Consider the following 22,793-nt stretch of genomic DNA (forward strand, 5'->3'; position numbering starts at 1 on the left):
TATCCGGTATATGCGTAAATCGGATTTTATCTGTTATAAAAAGGCACTTCCTTGACTATGTTTCCAATGTACCTGGACTGGGCAATGAAAAGAGACGTAAGGTAATGAGAATTTAACTTTATTGGACTCTGAGCATAACAAATTGTTAATTAAGCTAGGCCCTGTTACGCCCGTCAGGCCTACGTTATTTCCAATAGTGAGGTTAAGATCTCATTCACCGCTGCGCTAGTATTATTGACGTCACTCACTTTTATATTTGTCCTAAATCTGGAGCCAGGAGAAAGACACGATGCGGCCATCCGATATATGCAAGGGAAATTGGAATGGGACTGGAGATTTTGTCCGAAATAGGCGAAATCCGTTATAAAAAATCCGATATATGCAATGAATTTTTATTGGAAATGCATTACAGAAAAATTGGTTCTTTTTTTATCTGTCCGTTGTGAGCAAATTTCCGATATATCCGAGTCCGATATATCCGAGGTTTACTGTAATAACAATAGTGTGTGGGGGAAAAAAAGGCACCCCAAATCATGATTTTTTGCACAACTGTGCATCCCTACTCAAAAGAGAAATGCTGCAGGACCTTTATAACTTTTTGAAATACTGTATATTTAGTCATTATGGTTTGTGTTTTCTTTTTATGTGTCATCGTCCACCTGACGAATGCACATCAAACATTTGCTGCGCTTGTCCTGTTTAGGATAAACAACCTTTGTACAAAAGTTCAACCTACTTGCTTCTGGACGTGCATTCGAGAGGAGACAACAAGACTTGCATTGCATTCATGAATCACGGCATGTTCTTATGTGTGTTTATTTTGCAGCATGTGATTTTTCTAAATGTCCTTGGATCCAGCTGACTAAAGGACAACCAAAAGCCACCCCGTAAGATTTTCCTTTGTACACCCAGAGGAGGTGGTGTTGGATGTGTTTTTTGGATTATTATTCCTTGTTCGGTGTCTGCATGACCACATCTGCAGGTATGTAATCTTACTGTACTTAAATCATGATGGCTACTGGATAATTTGCCTTTTTTTTAAATTAACTTTACAATAAAATTAGATTTTTGCAGTCAATTTCAATGGACTGCAAGGCGATACAAATTGCTACATGCTAGCTTTTTAAGATCAAATGTTCCCGCACACTGTAACCTTGCAGTGCTGCAATGTGCACAGTAATAGGCGAATGTTGGCTGACCCATTTCAAGAAGATGACTTTGCCCTCAGCTTAGAGGAAGGAGTCAGACGCTGCTGTAATTTCACGGCCCAGGGCGGTGGGGGTATTTGCTCCAAGCTCGAGGGATGTTTGCTTCCAGTGTAGGTTTTTTTTTTTTAGGTGCATGCATCTGGTGAAACTCTTGGATAATGGCTGCCATTATGACAGGATGATTGGTACCGCTTCAATTATTCAGTTTTGTTTTCTATGCAAGACTTTATAATTGTTCTTATTTTTAAACCGGTGTTCCTGTAGGAAATACCAGTAATAAAAGTGGTAATTATGGGTGTCCACACATGGCCATTTTTTTGAAGTTTTTTTTATTCAACTGTCAATGAAAAAGTATTACGTTTATGAATATCAACTTCTACTGGAAATTTGCTTGCAGTATCACAGAGGGGACAATGCAACCAATTAACAGTGATAAACGAGGGATTACTGTATAATATATAGCCTGACTGCACGACAGTATATGTGTACAGTCCGAGCTCTGAGACTCCTCTTTTTTGTGCAAGTTGCTAATATTTATTTTTCACCCTAATTTAATTTCACCTTTTAATGTTAGTCACAAGTATTTACTGAGGTGATTTGCTTGAAGAGATTGATATTTGAGTGATGGACAGTTTACTTTACTAAAGTCTACTTGTTGTACATGGTGTTTTTTATACATTGGGGCAGGGGTCTCAAACTCAATTTACTTGGGGGCCACTGGAGCTAGGGTCTGGGTGAGACTGGGCCGCATCAGGTTTTCAAAAAAAAAAAAACGCATTTATTAAAAATAGAAAAATTAAAACACTTTGCTTTGGTTCCAATTTTCTACAAGAAAAGCTCTGATAAAACATTCCACTGTTCTCAAATATCCTACTTTATTTTTCTACACAAAATAAGATGAAAAATAAATAAATCAAGAATAAAGAAAATCAATCAATCAGTAATAAATAAATATAATAAAACGGCAAATAATAAAAACTTAAGAAAGCACATATAGTTGGTGGGTAGACAAATGATTTTTTTCAGATTAAAATGAACAAAGCATTATTAGAGCCCTGTAGACATGACAAAACACGACTATAGTCACATTTATACTCTTTTTATTTACAACATATTGCGCAACTGCAGGGTCTTGAGACACATGCTAACTCGCAAACTAGAGAGCTAGCGACCTAAACGGTAGCCTTCAAGTTATTTCCTTTAAACTTAAATAGCCAAAAACTTACCACTTCCACACGGATAGGGAGGATAACTATTAACAGTTATTTAACCTTTAACATGAACATTAATCAAACGTAATAATTTTTTCTGGGTACATGATACCATACAGCATCCATATCAAACTTGCGCGGGCCGCACTCACATCAAACTTTCATATCAAGGCGGGGGCCTCAAACTAGTGTCCTGCGGGCCACAATTGGCCCGCGGGCCGCATGTTTATTTTTTTACTTTAGTTTTTTGGCTTCTTCTTGTCGGTCAGTGTTGGTGTTTTTCCAGCTTGCCTCTGAATCGTCAGCCTTGACGCTGAGGCTTATCAGGTCTTCTACATCCCATAGCTGCATCTGTGTTGCAGTACTGTTGTTTATGTTATTATGGTTAGAATTTAAATGACTTAGATTTTTCTGCCCTGGTCAGCATGTCTTCAATGTGTCTAGACATCCACACGAAAACACTAATAGGCTCGGTGTTGAATTATTCATTTCTATATGTAAGTTAATATTCAACAAATAATGATTTTGGTGATGATTTGTGTTTTCTTTAGCAAGAGGTGCTCTGTGAGTCAGAAGAGGGAGAGGCTGGGCTGATGGTAAGCAATCACCTGTTCTTATCACTTCTACTGTGTTAATTGGTGTGTCCTTGACTGGAAGCCAGAACGCTGGCTTGGCCCGTTACGACATTACAGCTTTTAAACTTGAAATGAGAATTAAAAAGGTGAGACGGGAGGCGGGAAAGAGAGACTGCCAGACTCTGCTGCCAGGAATCCACTTGATTTTTCCACATTTAGTATGCTCTCTTTGTTTGCATCATGCGGGCACACTCATTTGAATCATTTCTGAAATGTTAATGCCAGACAAAACAGGACAGCATTTCAGAAACAGAATTTTTTGTTTGTTTTTTTTTTAGATTTAGGAGGTTGGTGCTGCCAGTCATGCCACAAAGTCAAATAGCGGATGTCTCTGCACCAACCCACTTAATTCTGCTTCCTGTGTTCTGTTCTGTTGACCAGTCACTGCTGCATGTTTTAATTCATTTTTCCGATCACTTTTTTGTTTTTATGGTAGACAAGCATGACATTGAGCCGGGACACTGATGCATGCCCACTCAAAAAGTTCAACTGAGCGCCATCCAACCAGCCTCTCAGAAAAAGGGTGGGGAGGGGGGGTGTCGACGCCGTGTAGCTAGTACCGTGCACCCCCCAAGTAGCGCTGGAGGCCTCTGATGGATCAGGGTAGTAGTGAGCAGTGTCCAGAGGAAGCGGACTCGGGAGGCCGGGCGGAGCACGAGGGCGGCAGGAGGGCATCTGAGTCGGAGCACGGTTTGTCCAAAATCACCCACAACGCCCTGGAGAACATGGGAGCGTTGGGCCACGGCCTGAAGCAGCTCTTCCAGCCACAGCGCAGACGCTCCTCAGTGTCCCCACAAGACACGGCCGTGTCGTGCGCCGGAGCACCTCCTCCTTCCGAGCCCGCCGCCGATGCAGTCTCAGAAAGCGGGGACACTCGGGCCCCTTCAGCTCTCTCTGTGGACTCTGACGGCCCTGCCGCTTCCGCCCCTCCCGCAGCTCTGAGCCGCGTCCTGCAGCAGATCCGCGGTGCTCCGCCAATGATGAAGCGAGGCACCAGCCTGCAGAGCCGCCGCAGCAAGGCGGCCGTCACCGGGGATGCCCCCCAGAAAGGCAGCCCCCAGATTCACCGGCGTAGCACCCATGAGGCCCTGCTGCAGGCTGGGCGCCCTCGCTCCTCCTCCACCACGGACACCCCCAGCAACCCCGCCCTGGCGGACATGCTGCTCACATCCAGCCACCACTCCACGGAGGAGCCTGACAAGGTCAGTAGAAACAGGAAGTACTGTAAGCTCACTCACAGCTGGAAATGGTGATGAATTAATTTGTAAACTGACTAATTTCATAAAAAATTTGAATATTTTGACAGCCGTAATTGTAATACAAGTGTCAGCTGGGATAGGCTCCAGCATACCCGTGACCCTAATGAGTATAAGCGGTACAGAAAATGGACGGACGGCCTTTTAGTGAGAGCATTTGTGTTCTCTGCCAACCGCAGGATCGTTACGACGGCTCGGCCCCCGCCGTCTCCCCCAACGCCATCTCCTGCGGCGCCGACAGCTACGACGTGGTGGACAGCACGCCGGACCCCCAGCGCACCAAGCAGGCAATTGCCCAGCTCCAGCAGAAGATCCTCAAACTCACCGAGCAAATCAAAATCGAACAGACGGCCCGCGACGACAACGTGGCCGAGTACCTGAAGCTGGCCAACAACGCCGACAAGCTGCAGAGCGTGCGGATCAAGCAGGTGTTTGAGAAGAAGAACCAAAAGTCCTCCCAGACCATACAGCACCTGCAGAAGAAGCTGGAAAACTACCACCGCAAGCTCCGCGAGGTGGAGCACAACGGCATCCCGCGTCAGCCCAAAGATGTTTTACGAGACATGCACCAGGGCCTCAAGGACGTTGGCGCCAAGGTATGAACACGTTAAATGTTACTGATGCTGTTGTTGTTATATGTTGTTGTTGTTGTATATGCTGTTATATATATATATATATATATCAATGTTTTTCAACTTTTTTTGAGCCACGGCACGTTTTTTACATTGTAAAAATCTTGTGGCGCACCACTAACCAAAAATGTTCCAAAATGTCACCACGACCTCACACGTGCATCAATAAGTCTATGGGAGGAACAAGGTAGGTGTTGCCACACGGACCAATATTACATTGCTCTGCCAGTCTTTACACCACAGACACTCCACAGTAGCCACGTTTTTACATCACCACTTTTTCTCTTTCCGAATGACCTTTCGGGAAACAATGGTATTCATGGAAAGGAATATTCCAATCTCTTGTCTACATGCGTCGTGAAAATCAAAACAGAATAGTCAATGAGTCATGTGCGGTAAAACGTAAACATCAACATCACGTGATACCGGCTTCCCCGAGTTTTTCTTCCACTTGTTGGAATAACTCCGTATTGCCAGTTTTTTTCGTCTGTCCAGTCTTGAAATTTAGTTAGAATGAAAAACAAACTTTGCTTAGTCCAGTGCCGATTGCTGGCCTCCATTTTTAAAAGTGAAGAACGTCTGGATCTGCGTGTTACGTCATATCTGAGCATGCACTGAAAGAACGCACCCGGGATCAATTTAAACAGGAAAAGATCAAATTCAATCTTGCTAATATTTTATAATTAAACTCAGGACATGTTTTATATAGATATATATTTTCTTTTTTAATAAAACTGGACTTGTGAATGAAGTATAGAAGGGTTTAGATTCTGGTTCACAGATGGAGGTAATGCACACGAAAGCTGCTTGCCAACCGCCAATAAACAACAGAAGAAGAAAAACACCACGAAGAAGAACTGACAAATTTCCGTTTGAGCGGGTACAAGATACCTCAATCGGATTGGTTAAAGGAATATTCCATCCCTGTTCAATTCTTTCCGTTTGAGCAAATAAACCAAATGCAATTGGAATATTTGGGTCCATGTATTCATGGCTATTGACATAATATTTGCAAATGATGATTAAATAATGTTAACTATAAAAAGTGACATTGGATAATTCCTCACGGCACACCTGACGGTTTCTCAAGGTACACAGTGGTTGAAAATCATTTATATATATATATATATATATATATATATATATTCATGAGCACAGGCAAACAGGTAGGAGCAAATCTATTTGTGGCGGTCCAAATGTTGCTAAATAAATGATACTTATTGAAGTGCAATGTGGATGTATTCTATTTGAGACCGGTGGTGTATTCTTGCATGATGGCTAACAAGCTGCCCTCGTCCGTTCAAGGTGACAGGCGGCCTCTCCAGCATTTCCCAAGCCACTCATTCAGCAGCCGGAGCCGTGGTGTCCAAGCCCAAAGAATTCGCTTTCCTCATCCGCAACAAGTTCGGCAGCGCCGACAACATCGCGGCCCTCAAAGACTCTCTAGATGAGACCCAAGGAGACGAGGGGGTCGTCGGCAGCGGGGGTATGAGGACCCTCGCCGCGGCGGGGCACCTGCAGTCTAGTCCAAAGTACGGCAGTGAGGATGACTGCTCGAGTGCTACTTCCGGTTCAGCGGGGCCAAACAGCACCACCGGAGGTCCAGGCGGGCCCCCCAGCTCCAGAGGGAACACGCTTGACCCGTCGCAAGCCTCGGGCTTTGACGCGATACTCCACGAGCTCCAAGAATTGCGGGACAACCAAGGTCGACTGGAGGAGTCCTTTGAGAATTTAAAGTCGCACTATCAGCGGGACTACACCATGATCATGGAGGCCCTGCAGGAGGAGCGATTCAGGCAGGAAGACGCTACGCGCATCACATGATGCATGCTTACTAACGACTAACTACGGGTTGCTCCCCTGCAGGTGTGAACGCTTAGAGGAGCAGCTCAACGACCTGACAGAGCTTCACCAGAATGAAATACTCAACTTGAAACAGGAATTAGCCAGCATGGAGGAGAAGATCGCCTACCAGTCTAACGAAAGAGCCAGAGACATTCAGGTGAGCACAAACGCACACACCGATACCGACCCTGCCCTCCCCAAACACACCCTGGTCTCATTGTCAGCGCTGACAGAGTCATGTGTCACGCTCTTACTCACTCTTACACTCCTAGCCTCTTCGCCAACCTGCATAAACAATACAAGTATTGTCAGAAAAGGGTGAGCTCACTTGTCAAAGGTTGGACTTGTTCTGCTGGAGCTACAAAGTGAGATCATTGACAGGAGCAATATCATGCAGCAATGCTGTCACGGTAGAACAAGATCCCACTTATGTCCAACAACTAGGCCTGTCACAATAACCAATAAATCAATTAACTGCATGATAAATAAGAGATAATTCAATATTTTTGCCGCACTCAATAGGGAAATTGCATAAGAAAAAGACAAACAAATGCAATACAATAAGAATAAGATTTGCACATTTACAAATAGTGTATAGAATATTCTAAATACAAGTAAATGTACACTTTATACAAGGGATGGCAGACAGATAACGTGGTGAATTATCTTTAACAGACATGTGAGGTAACATAGAGTTGCACGGTGTGTGGAATGAATGAAGTCCTGTAGCGTTTACTGTGGGAAGCGAACCGGCGGAGTCCGCTGCCCAGCTATTATCCGGTGGGGCAGGTGGGTGTTCTGTTGTCCACGATGGAGAGCAGTCTATCCAGTGTCCTCCTGTCTCTATTCGAGACTAGGGATCGACCGATATGGTTTTTTTGGGGCCGATGCCGATACTGATTTTTTTCATCACCCTTAGCCGATGGCCGATTTTGCTTGGGCCAATATTTGTGGCCGATACTGCTTTTGATCCCTCAATTTACATGAAAAAATGACCATGATAACAAATATTATCACATACTACAGTATTAATTAGCCCTGTACCCTAGAAACCGCCCATGAATGATACGGGAAAAGGCCGAAATGATACTGTGTCAAAGCAGTGATACTGATAATATATAGAGTTTAACCATGTCCAGTATCAGCCCCCGTAGCTGTCCACTCAGAGCGCGCTGCTCTGATATTGTGCCTGTGAAACAACCAATCAGAGAACAGCGCACGAGCGTGAGCACACAGCGTTTGTTTTGCTGCCGTCTGTGCTCTGTCAACATATTGTTGTTGAAATACTTTTGCAATTATTGTGTTTACACTGTTTAGATATAATACATGTAATAAACATGGATCACACCTTTGGTCTCAGGCTGATACTGACACTTGGGGGCATGATACCGGGCCTGATACCAGACAAACCATGTGATAACCCAGGGGTGGGCAAACTTTTTGACTCGCGGGCCGCATTGATATGACAATTTACGGGGGGGGGGGGGGGCAGACTATATATTTTACACGTAACAGTCCACCTGGTATTATTGTATCTGTAAAATTGTCATGCAATCTGCTATTATTATTTATTATTTTATATTTATATTTAAATATTTAAAAAATAATAAAATATTATAATTACAATAAAATAAAAATAATAATTATTATATTATTATTATGGAAAATATGCAAATATAACAATATTATATATAATTAATATAATAATTAGCATTAATATAATAATTATAATAATCATAATAGTTCTAATAATTATTATATAATCTAATAATAATAAGAATAATTATTATTATTATTATGTGCTTGTGTCCCTTTTTTCAGGAGCACTTTGTAAACAACAGACCATGTCAAAAAACGAAATTGATAAAACCATCAAAAGGTTGGCTCAGGCCATGATGCCAGGTTGTATGTTGAGTTTAAATGAAATACTTTGGAAAGATTGGGCGGGCCGTATTCAAACACTTGACAGGCCGGATGTGGCCCCCGGGCCGTAGTTTGCCCACCCCTGTGATAACCTATAATTACAGGTCTCATGTTGAAACAAATATTTATTGAAATGTAAACTCTGAACACAGTAGGATTCAGCTTTCTTAAACACACATTTAAACGGCATTATCAACTTTAAAATACATAAATATTCAACCATATGCAAAACATTTCTGTCGTAGTTTGAGCACAGTGTGACGCGCACCCCGTCCACCCCCGCCTACACACACACAAACACATCACAGTGGCACAATTTAGTACAATATATAAAACATTTCTCTCATCATTAAAGTTGGTGTTGTGCACGATAAAGACCTCTCATAAGCAGACACGGCTGCTCCAATTCTCAGTGCTCGGAGAGAGCGCACACACATAACACGACACGCATTTAAAGTTGCATAGTCGTTCATTCTTGTTCTGCTCAACTAGTGAGAGCGCTTTTATTCGTCTGTTGCGTTGGTTATGTGATGTTTTTGGGCTTTCTTGTTGTCACACCGTGACTTAAACTGTTATACCTAGCGATCACCCAGTGAAATGTGATGGGCTTAGTAAAGTGTTAAAAGCAAGCTAACTATTACTTAAACACGCCCTTGATGTAATTCAACAGTGGGGGTGGGGTACCGCGACGACGTGTGTTCAGGGATGCCTGACTGTAAATCATGCGGTGGAAAAATACATCGGTGAACCCACGCGCGTATCAGCCGATACCGATACAAGGAAAAAACGCAAATATCGGCCTGATATCGGCCGGCCGATGTATCGGTCGATCCTTACCACCGACTGGTAGAAAATCACATTGAAGGGCCTAAGCTTCCTCTGTCCATACATGTTTGCTTTCCTCCTTGTCAACCAAAAGGCTGGATGACAAGACGATTCACTCTGCATCAGTCTCAACACCTGGGCGCTTTTAGTTCTATAGCGGAATGAATCACTCACTTGTTTTCCCAGTGGGAAGAGGCTAGTGAGAGTGAGTGCTGCAGCACTCTGTGTGTTTGTATGTGTGTGTGTGTTACACGATGGAATACTTTTCTTTTCTTTATAGACAAACTGGTTCACACAGAAGTCCAGTAACGTCAACACCGCACAGGTTCAGATCAGGGAGGCCGTTCGTCCCAATCACCCCCCCTCCAGGTCACACTGCCATTGCCTACATGGGCGTTGAAGTCTCTTTCCTTTTTGGGGGGCAACTGTCTTCCATCCTTCTCAGTTGATGTTTATAAGTTGATGTTTACATTGTACATTTTCAGTGGTACACAGTGATAGGAGTAGCAGATATTGGCACACACGAGCCTATAGCGCCCTCTTGTGGCTGTCTGTGGAAAAACAACATGTACTGTATAAGTCGCAGGACCTGGCAAACCTAGGTTGATATTGGTATCACATTTTTTCCCGATCATGAAAAGCGAGATATTGGTTTTCGTCCAAAAAGCCAATATCGGATATCCCTACCAAAAGTAAATAAAGGTTTGTGTGATTGGTGTTGATATTAGATCAGCGTTGTATCGACCCCTAGTTACAAGTACATGTGCAAAAGTACAAGCAAGGGCTAGTTTCGATTTGGATTGGTATATTATACTGCAACGGTTTCCATTGTACCGGCTTCTTAAAATTGTCGGCCATGTTTGTGTTTGTTTGCCTGAATCGTACATGACCATGTGTTGTCTGTTACCAATAGGAGGCGCTGGAGGCATGTCAGACCCGCATCTCCAAGATGGAGCTGCAGCTTCAGCAGCAGCAGCAGCAGGTGGTGCAGCTGGAGGGTCTGGAGAATGCCACGGCGCGGACTCTCCTGGGCAAACTGATCAATGTGCTGCTGGCCGTCATGGCCGTCCTCCTGGTGTTCGTGTCCACGGTGGCCAATTGCGTGGTGCCCCTGATGAAGACGCGCAGCCGCACGGTCTCCACGCTGCTCCTCGTCGTCCTCACCGCCTTCCTGTGGCGCCACTGGTACGCTTTCTCAGAGTATCTGCATCGATTCCTGCTGCACCCCAGGTGACCTGATGGGAAGCGCCTTTTTCCAATCCAACACAAGAGTCGAGTGGCCAGTGGCGGCAACGCGGCTTCTTAACCGCCATCACTTCATCACCCAAGAGAGACAAGATGGCTGCTCCTTTGGCGGCTTTGGCGCGATTGTGGCTTTGAGAGAACTGCACACTTGATTTTTCTCTCTCCTGAGTGAATTTGTTTACACATTTGCGTCATCCTGGTTCACGTCTGTATTGCTTTTAAAGGCGAATCATTCAAACGCGTATTTATTTGTTTTTAACGCTCATCTGCTGATTGACTTCACTTTTAATTTGTAATTTATCGCTTTTCCATCCGCCATCTTTTACTTTTCCTAACGACTTTTTGTTTTAAATGTTAGCTTTTGTGACCAACTCTTCCTCACTAAAGACTCCATCTTTGAATCTGGATCAAATAATATTAACGACGTGAACCGTCATGGAGACACAACGTCTGCTTTGAGAGCTTCAAGCCACCTGGATATTTGACTGTTGAGGAAGATGACCTATGAACTCAACTAACATACTTGAAGAGCAGTTTCCGTGCTCAAAGACTCAGTGCTTCCGTACTGTTTCTATTAGTGACAATGAAATAGTCCGATTTTTTTTTTTTTAAAGACAAATAAATTCCCTGTTTTAAAAGGTGCCATTGGAGGTCTTTTCTGATTTGTCCACTCACGATAATCACCAAGTGTTACAAGCACAGGTTCAACAACAGTGTCAAAACGCCAGTATATAAAAGGATATACAGTGGTGTGGGAAAAAGTGTTGGTCCTCTTCCTCATGTTTGTCACACTCAAGTGTTTCAGGTCATCAAACACACTTCTATATTAGTCAATGACAACACAACTGAACATAAAATGCAGCTTTTAAATTCAGCATTTTATTATTAGGGGAGCAAAAAAAAAAATCCAAACCTACATGGCCGATGTGTGGATAAGTGATTGCCCCCCAAAGCTGGTTGGGTCACCCTTAGCAGCAACGAGTGCACTCGTTGCACTGAGTCTCTTTACTCAGTTGCTATGATGCGCTTTTTCTGAAATGTGGTGTTACTTTTTGACATGTCAACCAAGACAGTCCCTAGCTAACACTAGCAGGTAAACTTCACCAAAGTAAGATTCCTCTAGACTGCTTAGCTTAGCAGTTGGTATCACTCCCTTTAGGGCTTAGACATGAAAAGTGTCAACAATCCAGATCACGCTATATGTAGATCATGATATATCCATCTCATCATGCTGGCATCCATACTGCCCTGGTATTGATAATAGTGGAGATTGATGCGGCCACATCAATTTTTTTTGGTTTGTCCATTAAAATGTAGACAAGTATGGCTAGCATAAGGCATGATATAAATGACATACACCCCGTCTCCACTCTCCAGGCGTATCATCCTTCTGGTGCTGACTTAAAGAGCTAAACAAATGCCATGCTAGTTAGACGCTAGGTGACACGGAGGCTGTGTTTCTGTCATAGGCGTGACCCACATTTATGTACACAGGGCTTAAAGTTAAAAAAAAAAATCCTGAACTTCTTTTTTTCCCCTGCAAAAAACAAAAAACCCCAAAAAACAGTGCTTATAATATACGTCCGCTCACAAAAAAAATAAAACTTTTGTGGCGGTGGAGGACTTTTTTGCCGCTAGTAGCCTACTAGTGGTGTGCAATGCAACCTGTGTTTGTATTTGTATTTGAGTCAAATTATTTTAAAAAATTATAACAATTACGTAAAAAATATTAATATTAACTAGGAATAAATTGACCGATGTTCTTTTCCCATAAATCTACCAATGAACCTGTAAGGAAGTAGGGCTTAATCAGCATGTATGGACGCTTAAATTGTATATACAAATATTTGCAGCAAATTCTTTTTGGTTTTAAATCCTATGGGTTTTTTTTTTTAAACTATTTTCAAGGTTATTTGTCATTGAGCCATTTCCATCCACCATTATAGTAAACCTTTGAAATCAATTACAGTTATGTCTTACCAGTTGGCTCTCAGGTCTTGTATGCTTAGAATCACTTGTTCTCCTAAAGCTGCTTCCTGCAAAGATAGAGCAAAATGTCATAATAAGAAACATGTCATGAGAGTGATCATCATGCTGTATTACTATAATAATCGTGACCTTGTTTTCCTTTATGATGGCGCGCCATGGTAAAACCTTTTTTCGCCAAAGCCCTATTTGAAACATTTTCATATGTTATATTTTCATATGCATTATCATGTTTCTTTGACAAGTCATACATTTAGATCTTTCGGTCTTTCATTTGAAAGGCACAAAATTATTTTGTCTCTAATACAAAAAAGGAGTTTAAAAATTGTCGAGGGAAGTGAACATGGATGGGTATCATCAGCCCTCCAGCACTTAATTGAGAACCAATTTGGCAGAAATAGGCAGACTCGGTTTTACGGGGCTACCTATATATGCCTATACACTGCACACACTGAGCTGCCAATTTGTGCTACACAAGATGGCGGCGTGTGCAGTGCTGAGCTGCCAAGTTGTGCTACACAAGATGGCGGCGTGTGCAGTGCTGAGCTGCCAAGTGAAGCACTGCGCGACACCACGCACTGTGTGTTATGTCCGGGTGTGAGCTTTCCACGTCTTTCTATTTCTGTGGTCCAAGACCATTTGTGGACTGTGGTGTGTGACTGAGGATTACGCACAGTAGATGGCGCCACATCCTAACTCCACAAACTCCGTTTAAATTGCATTTGGAATGTATGGTAGAATTAAAGCTCAGTTAGCCTATAGCTACCAAGTGACGTTAGCTTAACTTAGCACATACATTCCATGATACGGTACACTATACATGGAATGATGATACACAGCAGCTTCATACCTTCATGTTTGGCCCGTTTCTCCTCTTCTTCGTTCCTCTTCTTTCTAAATTGTGCTCGGTGGCTTTTAGCTTCTTTTTTTCAATGTTTTATTAACACAAATGAATGACAGTTAATCATCGTCTCCACTAGCAATCAAGGCTAAACCAAGTCATATTAATTAGGGATTTATATTTTCCTCGTGACATAACTTGTTTCAGACTCTAAAATTAGGTCTGTGGTTTAAAGATTAAAATGTAATACTACCAATGAAATATATTTAATTTTTCAGTAACTGGTGCTGTAATTGACTTTTTTTACCTTGTAATTTATGTGAGGGCTGAGGCTGGGCGATAAATTAACCCCCCTCACTACTCACTTTAGTTTGGTCTACGTCACGTGGTGAGCAGCATGTGTGTATCCCGCCTGTAGAGGGCACCCTTCTGCCATACATATCCTGACTTAATGAGCATAAATCTAAACCCTTCCAAGCATTTACAGACTAAAGCAGACTAAGCATTTACTGAAAACTAAATAAAATACATATAACAGTATTAACAAAGCAAGATACACAAAATGAACATGAACATGAAGTCACCTCTCTTTCATATGTGATTGTACTTGGTGAGACTGTATAGAAGGACTGGGAGAAGATGGCCTCCTTCTAATTGCTACCCACTGAAAATGTTGCTTTTTATTGTTTATCTGTGATGTTTTTTTCTATTCCACTCCCTCTGTCTTTGGTGCTGAAAGTATGTGGAGGTGGAAAGAACATGCAGTAAAGCATCTGTGGTGTTATGGAGCTGAGAAAGAAAACTAAATTCAAATTCAAAGTAGTCATATTGAGCATTGGGTCAATTGGGTTGAATGACACCCTGGGCATATTGATGTTATGTAATGTTAATAACGTTAGCTTATTTGATCATATGCGTTCCATAGTGTGGTGTACATAAAGTGATGCTGTATTTTTGACGCCTTTTCTCCTCTTTTTTTCTTAATGATGCACCTGGCAACTTTATCTTTGTCTTTTCCGTGTTTTGTTGACATAAATTAACAACACTATTATCATCATCTCCTACAATATCATGAATATGATATAATATTAGCAATTAAATGTGTTTTAGTTTTTATTGGGGGTAATAACTATAAAAGCAATATTCACTCGCTAAATGTGCTGCAAAAAAGGTCAGTAAGGATAATTCATAATGCCGCCTACAGAGAACATACTAACTCCTTATTTCTAAAATCACAAATACTTCAACTTGCTGATATAGTTCATCTTCAAACAGCTAAAATAATGCATAAGGCTAAAAATAAGCAATTAGCTAAAAATGTCATCCAATACTTCTCTACAAGAGAGGAGAAATATGATCTCAGGGAAGAAGTACATTTGAAACACTTCTATGCTAGGACTACGTTAAAAAGGCATTTCGGTATGTGGAAATTGAAATTTGTGAAAATTAAAATTTGTGTTGTTGTGAAATAAAAATAAAAATAAAAATAAAAATAAAAATAAAAATAAAAATAAAAATAAAAATAAAAATAAAAATAAAAATAAAAATAAAAATAAAAATAAAAATAAAAATAAAAATAAAAATAAAAATAAAAATAAAAATAAAAATAAAAATAAAAATAAAATAAAATTATATTAAGAAAGCAGGAAGTGAACAAATGTAAGTTACTGAAATACAATGGATGAAGAGTCTTGAACCAGTCATGATGTGCTATATATATCACTATATTGACACTTACTATGGTACCCATTATGGCATTGGATGCCCATATCACCTTGTATGTGACAAAAAAAATAAAATTAAAATTATTAAAAACATAAAATAAAATAATATTAGGAAAGCAGGAAGTGAACAAATGTAACAGTATGTGGAATCAAACTATGGAATGGATTAAAATAAAAATTAAAAATTAAATTAAAATTAAAATTATTTTAAAAATAAAATAAAATCATATTAGGAAAGCAGGAAGTGAACAAATGTAACAGTTACTGATTGTAAAAGTACCAGATGAAGGGGTAGGATTTAATAAGCTTTGCTTCTTCCTACTCCTTTTGGACATGTGGAACTGGTTATGGGATGCACTCAATTGTAATCTGATGCATGTTCGAATGAAATTAAACCATTACCATTACCATTACCATTACCATTACCATTACCATTACCATTACCATTACCATTACCATTACCATTACCATTACATGTAAGCCGATTTCACTCGGCCTAATACACACACATGAATACGCAGCCACTGATATACACACAACCATTCCAGGCAAGAAACACACATTTTCTACACACCTTCAGAGTCGCTTGGGAGTTGTACGTCTTGGTCAACTATCTCTGAGCTGGTGAATTGAATTTTACAGCCACAAATCCAATTCCTCTCTAGTCTTTAGAGGTGGAAAGACGCTCCTTTGTGAGGGTTAAGCTTTTCTTAAGCTCTCCACTTCTCAGAGCTATTTTTCCTCTCTCACCTTTTCTTTTTTCCATCCTCCCCGTCTCCCTTTTGTGTGGAAGAAAGCAAAGCGTGAGGAACACCGATCGAGATATTCATTTGACTGTTGTGTCTCCGGGGCCCCCCTCTCCCAAAAGCCTGTTATCTTGACACAACAGCAACCCAAACCTGAAAAGCTTCTGTTTTTATTACCAAGAAACAGCAGAGTGTAAAACAAAACCTTCTGGTCTAAATCCTCCTTCTTTGCATCAATAATTACACACAGAGATGAGAAGCATTTTTGTTCTCTTTGTGCTGAAACGTATCCAATCTGTCTTCGCCCCAATAATAGGAGCCCCCATACATTTTCTATTAGGTATGCTTCCATTGATTGATTAATTGATCTGGAACATCTAGAAAGCTTTCTGTGCTTGTTATTGTGTGTAGCTGCTCTATAGGAGTCCACAATTCAATGCAAAGAGCCGAAAATGAGCATAATAGGGACACTAAAAAATTTAAATTGCACAGTGCCTTGCAAAGGTGAATATGTGAGAGTTGACAGATGGGAGTTTAGCATCCTGACAGCCTGATTGAAGCTGTCCGTCAGTCTACTCGTCCTCGCTCCGAGACTCATCAGTCTTCTTCCAGATGGCAGACAACTGAAAACATGATGTGAGGAGTCCTCTGTGATGAAAGCACTCAAAAAAAAAAACATTTTTGCTATACTACTTCATACTAACGTCAGTGTTCAACTATGTGAACGAAAATACATTTCTGGGGATCACAATAGATGAAAATATGAGCTTGAAACCTCATATTACAAATATACAACATATTTCAGTATTGAACAAAGCAAAATTTGTTCTCACTCCACACTCTTTATTGCTCTCTGGTTCTACCATATCTTACTTATTGTGTGGAAATATGGGCTAATAACTATAAAAGCAATCTTCACTCGCTAAATGTACTGCAAAAAAGGCCAGTAAGGATAATTCATAATGCCGCCTACAGAGAACATACTAACTCCTTATTTCTAAAATCACAAATACTTCAACTTGCTGATATAGTTCATCTTCAAACAGCTAAAATAATGCATAAGGCTAAAAATAACCAATTAGCTAAAAATGTCATCCAATACTTCTCTACAAGAGAGGAGAAATATGATCTCAGGGAAGAAGTACATTTGAAACACTTCTATGCTAGGACTACGTTAAAAATGTGGAAATTGAAATTTGTGTTGAAATTAAAATTAAAATTAAAATTAAAATTAAAATTAAAATTAAAATTAAAATTAAAATTAAAATTAAAATTAAAATTAAAATTAAAATTAAAATTAAAATTAAAATTAAAATTAAAATTAAAATTAAAATTAAAATTAAAATTATTTCAAAAATAAAATAAAATAATATTAAGAAAGCAGGAAGTGAGCAAATGTAAGTTACTGAAATACAATGGATGAAGAGTCTTGAACCAGTCATGATGTGCTATATATATCACTATATTGACACTTACTATGGTACACATTATGGCATTGGATGCTCATATCACCTTGTACTTCGGTATGTGACAAAAAATAAAAATAAAAATAAAAATAAAAATAAAAATAAAAATAAAAATAAAAATAAAAATAAAAATAAAAATAAAAATAAAAATAAAAATAAAAATAAAAATAAAAATAAAAATAAAAATAAAAATAAAAATAAAAATAAAAATTATTTAAAAAACAAAATAAAATTATATTAGGAAAGCAGGAAGTGAACAAATGTAACAGTTACTGATTGTAAAAGTACCAGATGGAGGGGTAGGATTTAATAAACTTTGCTTCTTCCTACTCCTTTTGGACATGTGGAACTGTGAACTGATTATGGGATGCACTCAATTGTAATCTGATGCATGTTCAAATGAAATTAAACCATTACCATTACCATTACCAACTATGAAATAGGCAAAATAATAAGATTAAGATGTCATGAGTACTTTAAGCCCGGTATACTCCATTTGTGTCTGTTTTGTGGCCCATAATTGACCATCCAGCCATGGTTGCTATTGTTACTGTCTCCCATCGGACCATCAGCTCAGTGTTGATATGCTAATGAGAGCATATCAAAGCCATGCAGCAATGCAGCTCATCATCATGCATTTATGCTGACAAATGTGTGTTTTATTTACAGTCTCACTCACCACAGGTCAGAATGAGGACAGAGTTGAAATGGCGCTAATAAAGAATATGTGAAATTAAGCAAGTGATATGAAATATACAGTACAGTATTATCAATAATGTATGAAGCTGGTGCTGATGTGATTTTTCTCTGTGCCCCCCCCCCCCCCTCCATCTCTCCTCTCTTGTCTCCTACAGACTTTCAACTTAACATGCTCCTATTTCATTATTTACATCTCTGTCTCTCTCACATTTTGGTGCAGTTTTTCAGTTTAATTTCAGTTTCACAGGGAGACACAGACGAAGGGAGGGGAGACATGATTTGAATTATTCTCACAACCTCGTAGGGATGCATTATTAGACCGTCAACATCAGCTTGCGAGATTGAGACTGCGTTTCATGCCAATTAGCAGGAGAGCCACTTAGGGACAAATGGCATTCATCTCTTCATCACTCGTCTTCAAACAACTACAAAGCACTCAGATGCATAGAAAGAGGCTTTATTTGCTTTATTAAAATATGCACAAAACGTACAGAGGATGTCATCTGGCAATAAACGGTGCAGCTGCAAGAGCCGGGGCTTTCCTTTAACCAGGGGTCTCAAACACGCGGCCCGCGGGACACTAGTTTGAGGCCCCCGTCTTGATATGAAAGTTTAATGTTAGTGCAGCCCGTGCAAGTTTGATATGGATGCTGTATGGTATCATGTACCCAGAAAAAATTATTACGTTTGATTAATGTTCATGTTAAAGGTTAAATAACTGTTAATAGTTATCCTCCCTATCCGTGTGGAAGTGGTAAGTTTTTGGCTATTTAAGTTGAAAGGAAATAACTTGAAGGCTACCGTTTAGGTCGCTAGCTGTCTAGTTTGCGAGTTAGCATGTGTCACAAGACCCTGCAGTTGCGCAATATGTTGTAAATCGGGGGTCTCAAACACACGGCCCGCGGGCCAAATGTGGCCCGCAGGACACTAGTTTGAGGCCCCCGCCTTGATATGAAAGTTTAATGTTAGTGCGGCCCGTGCAAGTTTGATATGGATGCTGTATGGTATCATGTACCCAGAAAAAATTATTACGTTTGATTCATGTTCATGTTAAAGGTTAAATAACTGTTAATAGTTATCCTCCCTATCCATGTGGAAGTGGTAAGTTTTTGGCTATTTAAGTTTAAAGGAAATAACTTGAAGGCTACCGTTTAGGTCGCTAGCTCTCTAGTTTGCGAGTTAGCATGTGTCTCAAGACCCTGCAGTTGCGCAATATGTTGTAAATAAAAAGAGTATAAATGTGACTATAGTCGTGTTTTGTCATGTCTACAGGGCTCTAATAATGCTTTGTTCATTTTAATCTGAAAAGAATCATTTGTCTACCCACCAACTATATGTTATTATTTGCCGTTTTATTGTTATTATTATATTTATGTATTTATTTATTACTGATTGATTGATTTCCTTTATTCTTGATTTGTTTATTCACCTTATTTTGTGTAGAAAAATAAAAATTGAGATATTTGAGAACAGTGGAATGTTTTATCAGAGCTTTTCTTGTAGAAAATCGGAACCAAAGCAAAGTTTATTCATTTTTCTGTTTTTAATAAATGCGTTTTTTTTTTTTTGTAAAACCTGATGCGGCCCAGCCTTGCCCAGACCCTAGCTCCAGTGGCCCCCAAGTAAATTAAGTTTGAGACCCCTGCCTTTAACGGAGAGATCATTTCATAGGGGAGAATGCTGTGGGTAATGCTTTATTCAAAAGTGGGACAGATATTACATTATGATTTCATCATGGCTTTCTGGCAATATGGCTTTGTCAATCAGTGGTTACTGGTATCATTTATTCATATAGCTGCGTTTTTAAAAGGCACACGATACAACACAATACAAGATACAGCATAACTAATCCATCATCCAAAAATGCAGAACAGAAAAAAGTAAAATCACACAGAATATACCTTATGTATTTATTATGTAATACTAGGAGTCCACTGGGCCGGTTGGTGCCACTTCGTGCCAAAGATTATGTGATTGGATTGCATAGTGGCTCGCTGTGGCGCTGAATTAATGTTCAATCAATAATGTTCAATGAATTAATGTGCCACAGCAATCCACTACGCGTCAATCACATCAATCTTTGCCACAAACTGCCTCCAACTGGCCCCGTGGACTCCTAGCTTCATTGGCGCAACTTGGCTTGCGCCAGTGGATTCCAATAGGTGGATCGTTTGCAATATTTGGTTCCGCTTGGTCGCCACGGGAAGAAGATTTTAAACATTTTGAAATTTTCTTGCCGCCAAACCCAATTTTTGCCGCCGTTACGGGCCACCACGAGCCAGTTGGGAGGCAGTTTGAGCCACTGCACGCCACTAGGCACCTTATTGGTGACACTAGGCGCCACAGCAAATTGCATTGGCGCAAACTGGCACCAACTGGAAGATCTCTAATTATAATACATTTTATTAATAGAGCAATTTTACATGGTGGGCGGCATGGTGGGCGAGTGGTTAGCGCGCAGACCTCACAGCTAGGAGACCAGGGTTCAATTCCACAGTCGGCCATCTCTGTGTGGAGTTTGCATGTTCTCCCTGTGCATGCGTGGGTTTTCTCCGGGTACTCCGGTTTCCTCCCACATTCCAAAAACATGCTAGGCTAATTCTAATTAGCGACTCCAAATTGTCCATAGGTATGAATGTGAGTGTGAATGGTTGTTTGTCTATATGTGCCCTGTGATTGGCTGGCCACCAGTCAAGGGTGTACCCCACCTCTCGCCCGAAGACAGCTGGGATAGGCTCCAGCAACCCCCGTGAGGAAAAGCAGTAGAAAATGAATGAATGAAATTTTCTTGCCGCCAAACCCAATTTTTTCCGCCGTTACGAGCCAGTTGGGAGGCAGTTTGAGCCACTGCATGCCACTAGGCACCTTATTGGTGACACTAGGCGCCACAGCAAATTGCATTGGCACAAACTGGCACCAACTGGCGCCGGCCCAGTGGACTCTGAGCATAAGATCTCTAATAATAATAATACATTTTATGAATACAGCAATTTTACATGGTAAAAGCATACATATACAAGTCTACAAAACAGCAAAAATATCAGTAGAAAGTGAAAACTTAAAAGCAGATACACCAAATACAAACAAAAGACAAGATTAAGAGATTGCAATGTGACGCTTTTAAAAATTAAAACTACAGTAAAGTCTCGTTATATCGATATCGGTTAAAACGAATTACTACTTATTACGATACTATTTTCATTTCCCGGCAAATTTCTAGTCTTTTATGATATAATTAGCTCCGTTAGTACGATACCCGGTTATTATGATAATCCGGTTACTACGATGCCCTTTTCATCTCCCGCCAGCCAATTTGGTCTGCTTATATCGATACAAAAGCAGCTTAAATCAATCTTTGCTTAAGGATTTCAATACCAAAAAAGAACACGGCCAACGGCTGCTTCCAGTCAACTTTATTTTTCACACTTCCACCACCAGAGTGCAGCACACACAGCGGAAAACACCCGTCCCTCGCGCCTACCCCTCCGGGTGGCAACACCTTCCCTATCGATAGTTCCGGGGTGAATTATGTCCCGGTAACCGGTAATCACTACAGCGTAAGTTTATTTTTATTTACTGTAGTACAAAATGTATTGTAGTACAAAAGCATGCTAGATACGCAATCCATGAACTCAAGGAGAAAATTACATGTCATATCAAAGATCCGCCCACTTTTAATGCAGTTCGGCGCAGGATCGGATATATGGATAGTCCGGTTATATCGGTATTTTTTCCGACTCCCGAGAATATCGATATAACGAGACTTTACTGTAATTTTAAAATTTGTCTTGAAAGGGGTAAGATCAGCAGTGTCATGGATGTGTGGAGGAAGTGGGTTCCAAAGGGAGGGGGCGGCAACAGAGAAGGCTCTGTCCCCCCAGGTTCGGAGCTCGGTCCTCGGGACAGTCAGGAGGTTTGCATCTGAGGGGTGGAGGATACAGGAAGTAGTGTAGGGGTGTCTTTAAATGTAAAACTGCACTTTTTTGAGGAATTTTTAGGAATCAGCTACTATGCCATGAAACATGACCATACATGTCTTTCTCTTTTCTGCACATTCCAAAGAGAAAAAACAGAACGGGAAACATGTATTTCAACCATAAAACCAGAAAAAAACTCCTAAAAAACACCAATAATGTTCTACTTTCATAACTGTCCTGTATATAAACCAAGCAACGGCAACATTGTTATTGCAGAAGCTAACACGAAGAACTATTTTTCTGGAGTAGTGACACAGTGCCTCACGCCACTTTCAAGAGGTAACGGGCCCACTCCAAAAAATGTAATAGGACACCAATCTGCACTGAACTACCACCAATAGACCACCAAATGATCTGTAAAGTATTACCCACATGTTTTGATTATACAGTAACAATCAGTAACTGTTACATTTGTTCACTTCCTGCTTTCCATAACACAGTTTTTTGTTTGTTTGTTTTTTGGTTTGTTTTTTTAAATAATGCCCGAGTGTTGGCGAGAGTGTGTAAAAACGTGTGCGGTCTTTGCTTTGCGGCAAGTGTCCCTTTAATGAGGCTTCACAGTGTCGCTCTTGGA

At 40.4% G+C, this 22,793-nt stretch overlaps 2 protein-coding genes across 2 annotated transcripts in view; one reads left to right on the forward strand and one right to left on the reverse strand.

Moving 5' to 3' along the window:
• Positions 1-902: 902 nt before the first annotated feature.
• On the forward strand, positions 903-11,421 carry tmcc1b (transmembrane and coiled-coil domain family 1b). The gene is made up of 7 exons (XM_078798557.1): positions 903-982; positions 2,971-3,015; positions 3,491-4,256; positions 4,490-4,906; positions 6,248-6,738; positions 6,809-6,944; positions 10,449-11,421. Exons 3-7 carry the CDS (start codon positions 3,648-3,650, stop codon positions 10,767-10,769), a joined length of 1,974 nt encoding a protein of 657 aa, XP_078654683.1. The 5' UTR covers positions 903-982; positions 2,971-3,015; positions 3,491-3,647; the 3' UTR covers positions 10,770-11,421.
• Positions 11,422-18,408: 6,987 nt separating this feature from the next.
• Positions 18,409-22,793, reverse strand: part of blacat1 (BLACAT1 overlapping LEMD1 locus) — a 35,673-nt gene continuing 31,288 nt past the window's right edge. The window contains exon 4 of the mRNA XM_078798564.1: positions 18,409-22,163. Within this exon, the coding sequence (XP_078654690.1) occupies positions 22,149-22,163 (15 nt within the window). The 3' untranslated portion in view covers positions 18,409-22,148. The remainder of the gene's footprint in view (positions 22,164-22,793) is intronic.

This window comes from Doryrhamphus excisus, linkage group LG18 (assembly GCF_037039965.1).
Source record: "Doryrhamphus excisus strain RoL-2023G ecotype Guam linkage group LG18, RoL_Dexc_Guam_v1.1, whole genome shotgun sequence".
Lineage (NCBI taxonomy): Eukaryota > Metazoa > Chordata > Actinopteri > Syngnathiformes > Syngnathidae > Doryrhamphus > Doryrhamphus excisus.